This window comes from Miscanthus floridulus, chromosome 19 (assembly GCF_019320115.1).
Source record: "Miscanthus floridulus cultivar M001 chromosome 19, ASM1932011v1, whole genome shotgun sequence".
NCBI lineage: Eukaryota > Viridiplantae > Streptophyta > Magnoliopsida > Poales > Poaceae > Miscanthus > Miscanthus floridulus.
In genome coordinates this window covers 27,420,742-27,436,135 of record NC_089598.1, presented here as the reverse complement: position 1 = coordinate 27,436,135, position 15,394 = coordinate 27,420,742, and the positions used below count along the sequence as shown (strand labels likewise).

Below are 15,394 nucleotides of genomic sequence, written 5' to 3'. Positions count from 1 at the left end.
TGGATGTATATCACTCATGTGTTTGTGCATTTTCATTTATGTGTGTTTCTTGTGCTGATTCTGGTGGCACTTTTTTTTTGAAATCTGACATACTTTCCACTTGTACATTTTTATTAATTGGTCTTGTCTTTCCACGATTTATTGATGAATATTGAAACAACATGCTCATAGATTAGCCAAACAAGCTTGGCAATTTGCTTCTCAATCTTGTACTTCTACCCGTCAAAAAAAGTTATTCTGGTATTTCTACTATGCTTCGAGCGCTCCAAAACATACATTGAAAAAATTATAATCCTGTTGCAAAAAAATTCTAATCCCATATCGGAGATTTTCTTCTGCCGATATAAAATATTATCTTAGTCGCATCACATAAAAGTCTATACGGTAGAGTTTGTGAGCTTACGACGCCGCGCTCCGTGACTGTGTTAATTTCACGAACTTTATCTTTTGGATTAAATATCACTTTAATGTTGGTATTTAATTTTATATTATTATTATCTTATCATACGATCCATGTATTTTTAGTATAAAAGTTTAACTGTTCCGTAGCAACGCACCGGCACGCTACCTAGTATATGTATAAAGATAACGTCTTTAATTGTATGATGATACCCCAGCCAAGCCAAGGTGCATGCTGCCACAATTTCTTTTGCCCGCCACAGGGATCGGGAGCTAGGATAGGATTTAGGCTGCGTTTAGTTTGCGAATTTTAGAAATTTGGCACGGTAGTATTTTCGTTCTTATTTGGTAATTATTGTTCAATCATGGACTAATTAGGCTCAAAACGTTCGTCTCGCAATTTTCAACCAAATTGTGCAATTAGTTTTTTTCGTCTATATTTAAATGCTCTATGCACGTATCGTAAGATTCGATGTGATGACTACTGTAGCATCTTTTGGGAAAAAATTTGGGAACTAAACAAGCACTTAGGAACGTGGCCTTGTGGACACACGTCGTTGTTAACAGTGCGCTGGCATACTGGCACAGCTGTTGGTACGCTTGGCAGGCAACTCCACGACGCATACGAACGTCAATCTGCCGCCGCCGTATCAATGCACATGCTCAGGCCTTGACCTCCATCGCGCTCAACGATCACACACAGGAAAAAGAGAACCGAAAATATGCTCCAGAAATGCCCGAGCAGAGCTCTGCACATCGGCTGCTGCGTCTGACAGAAAAAGGTCATCAGAATCTGAACCACGCAGACGAGGAGTACTAGCACCGTAGCAGACGAGGGCATTTGCGTCCGAGCGCCCGCGTGCTGCCGCTACTGTTGTCGGTTTTGGCGTGGACGCCAGGACGTGGCAGCGACGGTAGGAAGGCTCCAAAGAAAAACGACGTCGCCCAGAAGCGCGCAGGCGCATCGGCGGCACAGCCCTTTCCGCCCCTGTCCCCCAATCATCGGGGCCCTCGCCTCTGGGAGGGCCGGAGCCGAGGCCCAGTCCAGCCGCTCCACGTCGCTCCGGCCTCTCGCAGTCGCAGTCAACTCGCCGCACCTGCCGCGCCCCGCCGAGATAACCGACCCGAGTACCCGACCCCCTCGTCGGGTTCGCGCGCGCATATGCGCACGCGGCACGATGACGACCGGAAACCCCACCCTTTTTCCCTCGAGATCGCCCCTCGGCGCAGCAGAATTCGCCTTCGCCTCGTCGGACGGAATCGTTCAGCAGGACCGACTGGTTCGCGGGCTGGTCGCCGGCGACGGTCGCGTGCATCCTGGTTCCTGCCTTTGTCTCTGTGGCTGTGTAGGTAGGCGGTCTCGGGTGCGGCGGAAGTCTACTCGCGCTGTGGCGTACAAACAAGCGCTACTGGCAGCCGATATTCGATTCGGTCAGTAGTGTGCATGCTGTGCCCCATACGCTCCCTCTTGAGCGTTGCCTCACGGCTCGGAGGAACCTGCCTGGGTGGGTGGTAGCTCTAGCCGTAGCCGGGACCGGCGGCAGCGACGGGTTTCGTTTCGCCGGCTGGCTGGTTCGGACGTGTGGCGCAGAGCAGCGGGTGGCGGAGGCAGCGGCAGCGTTAGCAGGCGGGTTTCCCGGCATCAAGGGCCTGTTTGGATAGAGACATGGGTGACTTGCCCGGCAAAAAGTACTGTTTGGAAGTTGTCTGAAAAGTCGATGAGTTTTGTCTGGTGAGGTATTGTGAGAGAAAGTCTGTTTGGTTGGATGCCTGTGCTTAAGAATACTTATGCGAGTGAAATTTTACTTTTTTATTGTTTGTATATGATTAATGAACACTACTACGGTGTGTTTACTAGAATAACAACTTAGGTTAATTATCTCTTCTTTGCTAAAAAATTAATTTAAATTAATTTTTTTCTAATGAAAGATCTCTATATGTATTTAATTAAAGAGTAGAAAGCTTCAGAATACAAACTGTGTTAGCGTTTACATGGAAAAAGGAGAAGAAAAATCTGTTGTAATCATGGTCTTATGGACTTAATCAAGTGACCATTAACGTCAATTAAGAATAGAATACTTTATTGCGTCTGGGCAAACTACGGAGCGTGAGCCAGGCGGACGTTTTCCATCGCTTGGGCGTGCGCACGGCTACCTGGGTCAGTCAAGCTCTCAGAGCTTCATCCAAACACTGCACAAGCAGTTTCTAGGCGAGCTCCTAGCCAGGCATCTTGCATCCAGGTTCGTATCAAACAGGCCCCAAATGACCACCTGGAGATTCTAGAATATGCTCGGCACCACCAGCATCAGGAGCTAACAATGCAGAGAGTAGCAGTATTTTTTTATTAATTATTTAATTACACATATACTACTCATGGCGACCACGGAATGTGTGACAACTAATTTTAGCCATTTGTTTATCCAACGATCGCAGTTTTGACAAAGCGAGTAAGTTTCAACTAAAAAAGTCAGTGTTTCAGGAACAGATACTAATAATAACATATCAAAATCATGAAACGTTATTGCCCCAGCATAAGCAAAACTGTAGATGCAGAAATGGGAACCTATACCCTGTCAATTTTAGACGATATAATTGCTACAGTGATCAACTGTCGTGTCGCCTCAACCACCCATCCGCCATCATTTTGTTCACACACAACACATAAACACGGAAGAACTGAGAAAATTCAATGAAGAAGAAGGAAAAAAAACTGGACGCGGCAGTATGGTGGCGCAGGAGCACTGTGCAAGTAGAAATTCAAACAGAAAAAACGGACATAAATACCTGCAAGAACACAAATTGCAAACAAAAACTACGACGGAAGGTACTAAAAAAACAAGCAAAACAGATCCCAATATATATTCCCTCTCCCTGAGGCCAGCTCGCCCTCCTCGCTCCTCCGCCCGACCTCCACCACCTCCTCCTCCCCAGGACAGCGGACAGCCTCCACGCCTCACGGATTTCGCAACACACGGGGGGGAAAAAAAGAAAGCGAAATCAACCAATCTCCCTCATCATTCACGGCCTCGCCAGCGGCCTCCTCCTTCTCCTCCCCCAGGAATTTTCCCATTTCCGCCGCTCGCGATCGGCGCCCGAGCTCGCTCCCCGAATCCCGCCCCCGGATTCGCGACCGTTCGCCGCGAGCCTTGGGCCGGTCCGGGCTCTGATTCGCGGGCGGCGCCGCGGCCGTGGTTCGCGCGGGGAATGCTCTACCTCAAGCAGCCGGGCGGCGCGGACTTAGGGTTCCGGCGGGCGGCGGTGGCGGTGGCGGCTGCGGGGCTGTGATCTGCCGCTGTGGCGGATGCGAGATTGAGCCAGCCGGCGCCGGGGATTCTGCCGGCCATGGCGGCGGCGGCGGCGGCGGTGCCGGAGCCGGACAGCTGCCTACAGAGCTTCGAGCTCTACGAGGCCGAGTCGGTGAGCTACTCGCCCCCCTGGATCACAATGCGCCGCTCCGTCGAGCGGGTGTTGCTGTTTGTCTCTTGTTGCTGGGTATAAAATTATGTTGTTCATGATGCCGCTCCTGCTGCTGCTCTGTGATTCGGTCAAGGTTGTATAGCTACGGAGACGGTTGAGCTCTAGGCGTCAAGTTTAGCTCGGGACAGAGCATGCGGTCTACGTGCTTGGATCATTCCATGCAGCGTCGGGGATTTAGGAATTAGGAATCCTTTTCCATTCATGACAACCGCATGCATGCGATTTGAATATGTCTGTGTACAAAGTGAATATCAGAATTAGATTTCAGGAGCTCTTAGTTTCTAGTATTGTTGTGTTCTATGCGTGAGATATTGAATCCTGCTTTATTTTGTTAGTTACTATGCTTTTTTCTATATAGTTTTGGTTAGGAAATAGGTGTGCTTTACAAGCCCTGCTCATGTTCATTTGTTGGGATTTTGATCACGAAAAGAAAACCTTTGTGCGCTCATTCAAGTTATCAGTTAAAACCAGGGTGACATCAAGTTAAAACTAGCCTGTGCTTCATCCCACTATTTTTTGGATGATTGGTTACACAGTGTTTGGTTGATTTTATCTTGGCGAAACATTTCTTGTTTTGCTGGTAATTGATGAAGCTATCTCTATCCGGGTGCATTCTGTACATAGAAGCCTTATAGAAAATGTGTTTGCAAACTCACGTGCAAAGGCGAAGCCTTACTGTTTTTCATGTCTTGCTTGTGTTTGCGGACTAGAATTTAGAAGTTGGATTGGTATATGCATGTCGGATATGGGAATTTTTGTAAGTCTTAAAAAGTGAAAAAAATGGAGAATGGCGTCCTTTGACCGTTCCATCTGTGAGAATGTAGAGAATTTGAGAACCTTTTGTTCATGCAACAGTCTGTTGATTGCGATAAAGCAAATACGAAAAGAAGTTGGTGCGAATTTCTGTTGTCACATCGAAGAGGATCTGACAGGATATTGCCGACATGAAAGGCTACTTGAATAGATTGGAGCTTTTCTTAAACTGAGGTTTTTGGGACAATGATGGGCTATGAGTGAAATTATATATTTGTGGAAGATGGAAAATGGAAAATTTAGAACAGAGGAAGGCAGTGAGCGAGCTTGACTTCGATGTTTATTTTTTGCTAGGATAGGTGAGAAATAGTGGGTCTGGTTCGTGTAACCTGCTCATGATGGTTTTAATGGTGAACAACCCAATACATATCGCACCACCTGAATTATTTGTGGCTATTGGTGCCACCTGAATCTTGATCCTTAATTGTAGCAATCGACATTTACTGAAGGGTGAAAGTGACATTGAGTACCTAGTTCCTATGATTATTTGTTTTTATCATAATTTAATGATTGATGTTTTTGGCAGAAATTTTATATTCTTGGAACTAACACTAACAAGACAATATGGAGATTACTCAAGATTGATAGAATGGAACCATCAGAGCTCAATGTAGATGAGGATTCTACTGTACACTCACAGAGTGACTACCTTGATCTTCTAAAAAATCTAGATGAAGAACACAGGTCTACTGGTGGAGTCAAATTTGTCACCAACTGTTTTGGAATCATTGGTAAGCTATCCCATCTTACTCTGATCATAATTTGATGCAATGTCGGTAAGATATTCCCTGTAAATATGCATCAACAATATGTTTTCTTTACAGGTTTCATTAAGTTCCTTGGGCCCTATTACATGTTAATTATTACTGAGCAGAGAAAGATTGGGGATATATTTGGTCATCCGGTGTACCAAGTTACTAAGACTGCGACGATTGAGTTATCAAATTCCAAGACGAGGCCAAAGTTAATTAACTCCAAGGACGAGAACAGGTGCTGCATGACTGCACACCATGTTTATATTGTTAACATACTATCCTTCATATTATCATACACTGATAGTTAGATTGGATATTTTCTAACTGTTTAATAAAAAAAATATTCTGTCTTTTTTCTTAGAAAGATTCAGGAGCATAGCTAGTGTTGTTACATGGCAAACAGTTGCACCACTGTATGCTCATCATAAGCCAAGCTTCACTAATCATGCAGGTACAAGAAGCTCTTGCAGACAATTGATCTTAGAAAAGACTTCTTTTTTAGCCACTCATATCAAATAATGAGAAGTCTCCAGAAGAACTTTAGTGATCCACAAGAAGGGTGGGAACTATATGACACAATGTTTGTCTGGAATGAGTTCCTAACTCGAGGGATTCGTTACATTCTGAAAACTACACTCTGGACTGTTGCATTAGTCTATGGTTTTTTTAAGCAGGTACATATGAAACTTGTACCCTTTTATCCTGTTATATCGTTTAATAGGATTTGTGAAGTATGATAGATAGCATCCAAAAAGATGTATCCTACATTCCTACTCCTTTCTTTTTACACCATGTTCATTATCTTCGCCTGCTTTGCTCTTTACTAAGTTAAAATTTATGTTCTATTCGCTTGTGCTAGACAAGTAAGAATCCTTTTCTCCTTTTTCTTTTTGTCATAGGAATAGTTGTGTTTTTCAGTTTATAATGTGTAAAATCATGATGAAATATTATGAAAATGATAAGACTGTCGAATATTAATGGACTAGCAAGTTATGAATACGTTCCTGATTTATTTTGCACTATGTAAAGGTAACTACTTATGCTGCTTCTTTCTTTGTAATCTGAAAAAAAAATCTAACATAATATCCTTTTCTGTAGTATACTTAGAAGCTTGAGCTTACTTGCCAATTTGCCATCTAACTCCTCTGTTGCTCTTGGAATTCACTACTGCTGTTTATTCATATAATGATTTAGAATAATATTCTTATTTCATTTATATCAAGGATAAACTTGCGATATGTGGGAAGGATATTATGCTGACGCTCATTGCTAGACGCTCGAGGCATTATGCTGGCACCAGGTTCACACTTTGCAAACTCTTAGTAATGTATACTCGTTTCTATCAATTTTTGTGTGGTTAGGATTGATATGCTGCATTTTTCTTTTTCTGATATTGTCATACAGGTATCTAAAGAGGGGTGTGAATGAGGAGGGCAGAGTAGCAAATGATGTTGAGACTGAGCAAATTGTTTACGAAGACATGCTTGGACCATGGAAAATAAGCTCTGTTGTGCAGAACAGGGGTTCAATTCCACTATTCTGGTCCCAGGAGACATCAAAGCTGATTCTTAAGCCTGATATCATATGTAAGCATTGAAATCCTTATTCAATGCCTATTAAAACATTTGATGTTTTTTTCTTGCAGTGCATGAAAAGGACAAAAATTATGTAAGCATTGGAATCCTTATTCAATGCGTAAAATACTATTCAAACATTTGGTATTTTTTTTCTTGCAGTGCATGAAAAGGACAAAAATTATGAGGCTACCAGGCTTCATTTTGAAAATCTTAGGAAGAGATATGGAAATCCTATCATCATCTTAAACTTGATTAAGGTGAGCACACTGTTATGATGCTGCCATTGCTTCTGATGGATCTTTTTCATATAAGTCATACTTTAAGAATCACACATTTGCAATTTACTTTGTGTTATTCTTCAAAGACACATGAGAAGAGACCACGAGAAATTATACTTCGTCGGGAATTTGACAGAGCAATAAAGATTATTAATACCGGTCTACCAGGCGAAGACCATTTGAGATTTTTACATTGGGATCTTCATAAGAACTCTCAAAGGTATTAATTCTTGTGTTATGTGCCTCAAACTTATGTTCTGTTCGATTCTTTTGGTGTACATAACTGAAGAAAAAATGTATTTCAGCAAAAGTACAAATGCCCTTCAAGTGCTTTTGAAAGTGGCGTTTGAAGCTCTGAACTTGACAGAATTCTTTTATTGTCAAGTTTCCCCAGCTCAAATGGCAGAGAACTCCCTTAACTTAAGCCCTACATTGTAAGTATACTGGTTTCTCTGCTATTCAATTTGAATTCCTATTTTCATGTACCTCTTGATTCTTGAATGGCTTGACGCTTTCTTATTTTCGGTTTTATGTTTTGTATGTAGGAAAAATGGTTTTGGTCCTCACGTGTGTGATGTCAACAACAATTGCGGCAATGCAGACTATGTTGATGATCTTGATGACATTTCCCAAGAAGATACCTGTGGCAGTTCTGATCCTGGCAATGGAATTGCAGAAGATAAATCTGAGGTCAATGGATCTACCCAAATAAAGCCTCCAAAATTTCAAAAAGGTGTCCTACGTACAAACTGTATAGATTGTTTGGACCGCACAAATGTTGCTCAATATGCCTATGGCTTAGCTGCTCTAGGACACCAGTTACATGAACTTGGTTCTGTAGAATCTCCAGAAGTTCATTTAGACTCCCCTTTGTCTCGACATTTGATGCATTTTTATGAACGGATGGGTGACACACTTGCTTTACAGTATGGTGGTTCTGCTGCGCACAATAAGGTACTACATTGAATGTTGCTTTATTGTTCTCTCTGTCAGAAAAACTGTAGGTTCTTTATTCCTTCCACAATATGCTTGTGTGTTGAAATAAGGATGGTTGCATTGCATATGCTATTACATTATTTCAGAACTCGTCCAAGTTTCCTCGATTAGCTTTGCCTCTGGTCTGTTTCAAGTGTTTGTGTTTCAAATCGAACTTATTATGCCAGGACGAGTGGCATAAAGACTAGCATTTATTCTGAAAAGTGAAATAAAACCATGAAGCTAGTTGGAGTTACGGAAGTTAAATTTGAGAACTATTTTGTACTTGATATCCACAGATTATGATATGGAATTTTAAAATAGGCTATCATCAGTCAAGTGTGCTGATTAATGGCTCTAAAAAAGTTCAACAAGTATATAGGCTCAGTTATTATTTTGAGACTACAGAATGAGGAGAGGTTCAACAAGTGTAACGATGTTTCCATTCCACCTACAGAATGAGGAGAGGTTCATTGATTTTCTTCTCTATAGAATATACATGTGATATCTGTGATCTGTAAATTAAAGGGAAAGTGTGCTGTTGCTCTGTCTAAATAGGGTGACAGGGTGCCACCTAGATTGATCAGTGGACTAAACTAGCACTTGTCAGTTGTCACTTCAATTATGAAGTGAAACAGAATTAGTATGTGCTCATTCTGTGGATTCTACATTACTTGCTGATCTGGGGAGCTTAATAACGTATAACTACTGTGCAGAGTGGACTACAACACATGAATCAAAAGTGAAAGATAGCTTAATTGTAACCTTACATCAATATGTCAATCAAACTAAAAGATTATTCAATTGTTGAGTTCTCACACAGTTGTACTGATAAGGTGACTGCTGGCTAGTTAATTGAATAATATTTTTGTTGACATTTTGGCAAGTCAAATAACTTTCATGGCATTCAACATTCTTTTCATGTTGGGTTGTTCTTGCACACTTCTCTGATGACTTTGGCAAGTCAAATAACTTTCATGGCATTCAACATTCTTTTCATGTTGGATTATTCTTGCACACTTCTCTGATGAACTTGCCTTGTGGTTTCATGTGTAGATATTCTCTGCAAAAAGAGGGCACTTGAAGTTTGCCATCCAATCTCAAGAGTTCTTTAGGACACTGCAACGGTACTATAGTAATGCCTATATGGATGCCTACAAACAAGCAGCGATAAACTTGTATGTGTGATTAAGATATGAGCAATCTTCTTATATCTTTTGAAGTTTCAATTGGAAAATACTATGAGTATGGACTAAGTTTCTGTCACTTATTTTTCCTATGTATTTAAATTTCAGATTTTTAGGATACTTCCAACCGCAGGTGGGAAAACCTGCACTTTGGGAGCCAGAATCTGGTGATGAGCATGTACTTGATGACGAGACAAGGTAAGCTAGCAATATATAGCTATGCTTGAACTTACAGGGTTAAGTATGTACACATGACATGCTCCTAATAAAATAATATGCTCTTCTCTATGAATTCGAGCAATAACAGAAATATCACTAAAGGTGGCGTGACTATGAAGTATCTATATTTATTGTCTCTCTTATTAATAGCATGTTAAATTTACACAATACAAGTGATAGTGGAACCAAAAATTGATTAGCAGTCTTTACGCGAGAGCCCAAAGAGTTGTGCAGCAATATCTGATCCATTTGTTCTGGTTTAACCAGTCCTTTGAAAGTTTAGATGGAGAAGTTGTGTTATTCACTTAACCTTCATAGGGTAGCAAGGACACTTGAATTATTTATCTATTTTCACATTCTTCGTAGGGGTAGCAAGGCTGTGTAGTGTTTCCCAACCACTTATTTTAAGCATGAAATAATCCAGATTTTATCGACACATGTATTGTGCAAATCTACACAATCTATCTTATTAATTATCTGAGATTATACATTTTTGTCAGTAAATTGATGAAGAGGGCAAGATCAGATGGCAGCATTCTTAATAAAAGCAAACCATCAATGTCCAGTAATGGCCCAAATGGAATTTTAAATCCAGCATTTACTGGTTCAAAAAATGAAGGACAACATCCAAACTGGAGTTCTGATTCAGTGCATGGGATGTCTTCAGCCTCCGTCAATTTCATGTCAAAGTCGAGGTTTGGCTTATGCTATCTGGATTCTGTAACCCCATCTTTTCTGTTCTTCTTTTGATAGCAGAGTCATTATCCTAAAGTGTACTTTTGAGAAATTAGTATCTGACACTTACACATAAGTTGTTAATTCTCCATTCTCTTGAAAAATACTCAGGTATACTCCGACAGTGTCTCACATTAAGCATATAAGCTGCGAACTAGACTACTGCAATGGTTCTGGTGATTCAAATTTCCTGGATCTTGACTGGCTTTCGGCTTCAGACAATGAAAGGTTATTCATACTGTCCTTTCCCTTTTTTGGTCTATCATGTATCTTTAGTGCATCAGGCCTCCTGTTTTTTGTGCATGGTATGGTATACACAGAAATGGCAGCGAGAAATAATTAGTTTCATTTTTTATTAACTCCTTGACACCTCTCAGAAAAAAAGGAAAACTCTGTGCATAGCTTGTCTAAGTGGATTATCAGGAGACCTGAGCATCATTGCATTAACTAGGAAATAGTTCAAGAAGAACATTCACTCCAACACACACAAACAACCATGAAAGCATGTACATGGATTACAATCGCTCCACAGAACTACAGAAAAGGATTGATATCAGCAGAAAACTCCACACACTGGATGCGTTCACAGCAAGCTTTGTAAGACCAGTAGTCTCCACATCACACCAAAGTTGGTATTGCACCATTGACCACACAACCATAGTGATATTTCCAAATCAGTCAAGCTCCAAGGATTGCTAAAGATTGGTACCTCTCAACTGTTTACCTGGAGATGAAACCTGATATTTCTGTAATACTTGCACGATTATCCAAGTTTAGAAAAATAAAAACAGCAGTTCTTGCCAATGCCTCTTGCCAATGCCATGTATTCTGATACTCCATTCTAGTGTACATGGAACTGCTGGCGAATATCACCCATTTATAATCGATATAGATGAATATTTCTAACCTCATAAATTTTCATGCTGTTCATTATGCTTAAACAGGTCAAAAGCCATAAGCACTACTGATGTGAATATTTCAACTGATAATGGTGTTCATGATGTAAGCTCTGGGACAACGGTTAGTGCAATCAACAATCCTACTTTTTGTTATGACTTCTACTTCATGCCCAGTTTCCGTACTTTAACCACAGTTTACAAAACCTTTTGTTTTACCTAACCATCATGGACCCAATCCGAGAATAGCCACCATATTTGAGCTCTCCTCTGACCTGCCATTTTGCCTGTTATATTTTATGACTTTCATGCCCATTCCTTTTTACTGCAATTATGGTTTACAAGCCACTTGGGCCTAATTTCCTGAATAAGCCTGTACTATCAACTACTTGGTTCTGGTTCCATTCTGGCATGCCATTTTTTTTATATAATATATAACTCTATAACTTGTTCTGCTGACTAAGTGTAAGCATAACATTAACAGGTTGCTAAAATCAGCATGACTGTCTTCACTTTTGGTTTGCGTGGAATTGAGAACCCCCATACTTTTTCTCTTGAAATAGACCCCCCTCTCCCCCTCTTTTTGTGTGTGTGTGTGTTTCGAACTTTGGCTTGTATGACTATCACTGGCAGACTACAATTGCTGACCATTCATAATAGAGGTTCACCCAACAAATAAACCAATCATTTCATTTGGATCTTTCAGGATGATCAAGCTGCTGAGATCCAGGATCAGGGGTTATCTAAGGATTTTGTGCAGTGGGTTAATCAAGGAGAGGCATTTTGGTACTGATATTGCAAGATGGATTATCATGTAAATTCAAGGCGCATGATGGTTGCAAAAATAAGGGAAAAGTCTACATGATGGCGGCCCAAACCTCATTCCAAAGCATCTCAACTCTTAAAACCATTGCAAGGAGGCCCATCAATCTCAACCATCAGCATTCGCCTTGCGGTATACGAATACGATGATGGGCATATTAGAGTCACACACACTGTTAGAAGACTTGTGTAGGGAAGTGTACCATTCTATTCATTTATTGAAGCTTGCTCACCAGGCGGGTAGATAGTGCATCGTTGTTATTTTTCTTAAAAAAAGGAAAGAAAGAAGGTAGGTAGTATATTCTTTTGAAGATGTACCATTGTCCAGGCATCATCCCCATCTCCACCATTGTGTAAATATATATATCCCCTAAGTGTTCCCACCTTTCCCTTTTCCTTCCATGAGAGTTGAGGTGGGCATGAAAGCACCATTTTTCCCTCGGTCTCTTTGTATGGGGTCTTCTGAAATCATGTACATGTATCTTTTGTGGCAACAGGAGATTGTCGTGTAATTTCCATTGTACCAAACCCCTGTGTTACCAATAGAAGTCCGTTGGACTGTTTGTCACGTTGCAGATTGCTTTAATACTTGCTAAGAATATCCGATTGTGTGCAAAATCTTCGCGTGATTCCTTTCTGTGCTATGTGAATCAGCTCTGCAGCCGTAGGAACACTTGCATGGCTTGTTGGAAAATGCTGGTCTGCTGGCCGGCCACTATCTCGAGAGACACCTTTACGATAACAGGGCAAGCAAATCTGGATACGCTGCCCAGAACTCAAAAGCTCTCATAACCATGTGCTTGTGGTCAGTGGTCAGGAGCACAGCTGAGGCATGGTCGATGCAGGTGGCTTTTCCAGCCCTCTACGTCCATGCGATCGAGCTTTTCTGCACGCTTGTCTCCGCCTGGTTTGGACCTGCCTAACTCATCAGGCGTTTCTGTCGCTAAACAGCGGCCGCACGCTGATCCCAGTTCAGAGCACTGGCCAACATGCGAAGAGGCAGTAATCCACCTCTGTCATGCTAATGTAATGCAAGCCGAACACATTGGGAATTTGTGTTGGCCTCTGTCATGCTAATTGGCCTCTTTCTTTATTTCGAACAAGTTCCAAGTTGACAACGTTGCTTTCTGGAAGCCAAATCTTGCCTCGTGTCCATATAGATGAGTATATACAATGAGATCCATCCGTCTGTGGAAAAGGAAACCGCGGTGTCAGATGGCCAGTAACGCAAAGCAACGGCGAGAGGCTTCATTATCACGAGGGACGAGTGACCCGGCTTTCGCCGGACCGAACGAATGAAGTGAGACCCCGTTGGTTTGTTGCTGTCGATAGTCATTCTAGGCTTCTAGCCCTAGCAAGCGACATGCCAAAGAAATATCCATGCTAGCAGTGGATTTTCAAACTCGAGGTGGGTCACTTGCATAATTGGCGACGTCACACCGAGCCCGACCGGTAGTATATATTCAGTGATAGGGTCATAGGGCCACGGCGAAAGGATAAGGATTAGCTAGCTTAGGAGCAGGGTTGAGTGCTGGTTAATCAATTGTAGCGGTTGATGGGTTAGCTAGCTTGTCACCTTTTAGATCACCTTTTGGCTCACATGAACAAACTGAAAAGTTGCTTTTATTGTGTGCCAAATGCGATCTTCTGTTGGCGACTGGCACGTATATGCAAATGGACTAGGAGTACGTCGAAAGACGCATTAATCAGTTCTAGATTAATTCTAGTTCTTTTGGCTTCCTGCCAACCATCGTAAAAATGACCAAGGAAATGTAAATGGATCGGATATCAAGTTCACAGGTGATAATATAATGGTGTGTGTTGCCAACACAGAGCAGATAAAATAGGATAGTCTAAGTGAAAAAAAAATTATTCAGTGCTATGCCGTTTAACATTTTTGGTGCGATTCTAGGGACTATTTATAACTTGTACTGTATCTCATCAGACTCTTGTGGTAATTGGTAGTATAGATCTTTTTTCTTTTCCTCCAAGCTCTCACCTTCTATTTTGACACTTGTTTTTGTAAGACAAACGTTGATGTTTCCAACTTCGAAACTGGCATCCTATTGCAAAATATATATGTCAACCGATGCTTGTGAAATGGATATACATAGACAGAAGCAAATAGAGAAACCAACTACGAATTGTTGTTCGCCGCGTAAGAATCAGTTTCCACCCAAAGTAAACGCATCTAGATGCCATTCTTGTTTATTCGTGGTCGCTTCATTCCCTGATTCCACGCAAGTATAGCAGACGTGTATTAATGAAAAGTCAGGTTTGTGCTAATGTGATTGGAATTAATTCACAACACAAAAGGTTTGGTTTATCTTTTGCTAAATACTACATCCGTCCCTAAAAGCATGCAATTCTAGCACAATATCACGTTTTAGTACCTTAAATTTGACCAGTTATAGACAAAAAAATATCCATGTTTATTGATACCAAATACATACCATTAGATTAATTACGAAATGTGTTTTCATAATAAATTAATTTAAAACCATAAATATGAATGTTATTCGCTAAAAACTTGGTCAAACATGAATCACTTTTCGTAGCACGTAACCCATAATTGTATTCTTTTCAGGACGAAGGTAGAATGTACATACTCTCTCTAAGTCATTGTCCATGCAAAAGTACCATCGGGATGTTTTTTAATCTTTTTCGAATTACATAGTACTTATATACATACATGCAGGTAGACTCACCTATGAACAATGCACAAATGCACACAATCTTGTGAACCACCAATACACTAGTTATCATGTTGCTTATCACTGAAAACAGAGGAAATATTTAACATGAATTAGAAAATTAGTCCTTTTTTGGGATCTTAAAGTTGTCTAACCAGATTTTCATTTTGCTTCTGTGGTAGTAGTAGTTTATTTCAAATGTTGTTTTTATAATATAAAAAAAATTGGATTCCATTGTCCATGTGGGTTAACATCTCTTGATGCGTGTTCACCTTTGGGTATTTTGGCTTCTGGAATTCTGTTTTCCTTTGGCAGAAGAAAATTGATGCCTAAATCGGTCACTGTCGTCAGAGTCTTGTTTTCTAGTGTTTCCCAACTACGACTTTGACCTTTTCTTTGGACTCTGAAATGAAGGGCACTTTTTTAGACAAAAGGGAAAAAATCATTCTAGACTTTGCATCATGGGATGGATGCACACGGCAAAGAAGAATAATTTTATTCAATATTAAGGATTTTAATATTTTTCGCTGTGATGACTCATCGGCGTATGAATCCTAGATGCACTAGT

At 41.0% G+C, this 15,394-nt stretch overlaps 1 protein-coding gene across 2 annotated transcripts; it reads left to right on the top strand.

Moving 5' to 3' along the window:
* The first annotated feature begins 3,261 nt into the window (after positions 1-3,261).
* LOC136527002 (phosphoinositide phosphatase SAC2-like) lies at positions 3,262-12,701 on the top strand. Of its 2 annotated transcripts, XM_066519594.1 has the most exons (16): positions 3,262-3,816; positions 5,216-5,420; positions 5,514-5,679; positions 5,896-6,118; positions 6,668-6,744; positions 6,849-7,030; positions 7,181-7,278; positions 7,386-7,519; positions 7,605-7,733; positions 7,845-8,253; positions 9,331-9,452; positions 9,570-9,659; positions 10,181-10,375; positions 10,527-10,643; positions 11,360-11,435; positions 12,018-12,701. In XM_066519594.1, exons 1-16 carry the CDS (start codon positions 3,742-3,744, stop codon positions 12,102-12,104), a joined length of 2,385 nt encoding a protein of 794 aa, XP_066375691.1. In that variant the 5' UTR covers positions 3,262-3,741; the 3' UTR covers positions 12,105-12,701. The 2 variants fall into 2 exon arrangements, with proteins under 2 accessions (XP_066375691.1, XP_066375692.1); XM_066519595.1 differs by lacking the exons at positions 11,360-11,435; positions 12,018-12,701 and adding an exon at positions 10,793-11,337.
* The last annotated feature ends 2,693 nt before the right edge of the window (positions 12,702-15,394 follow it).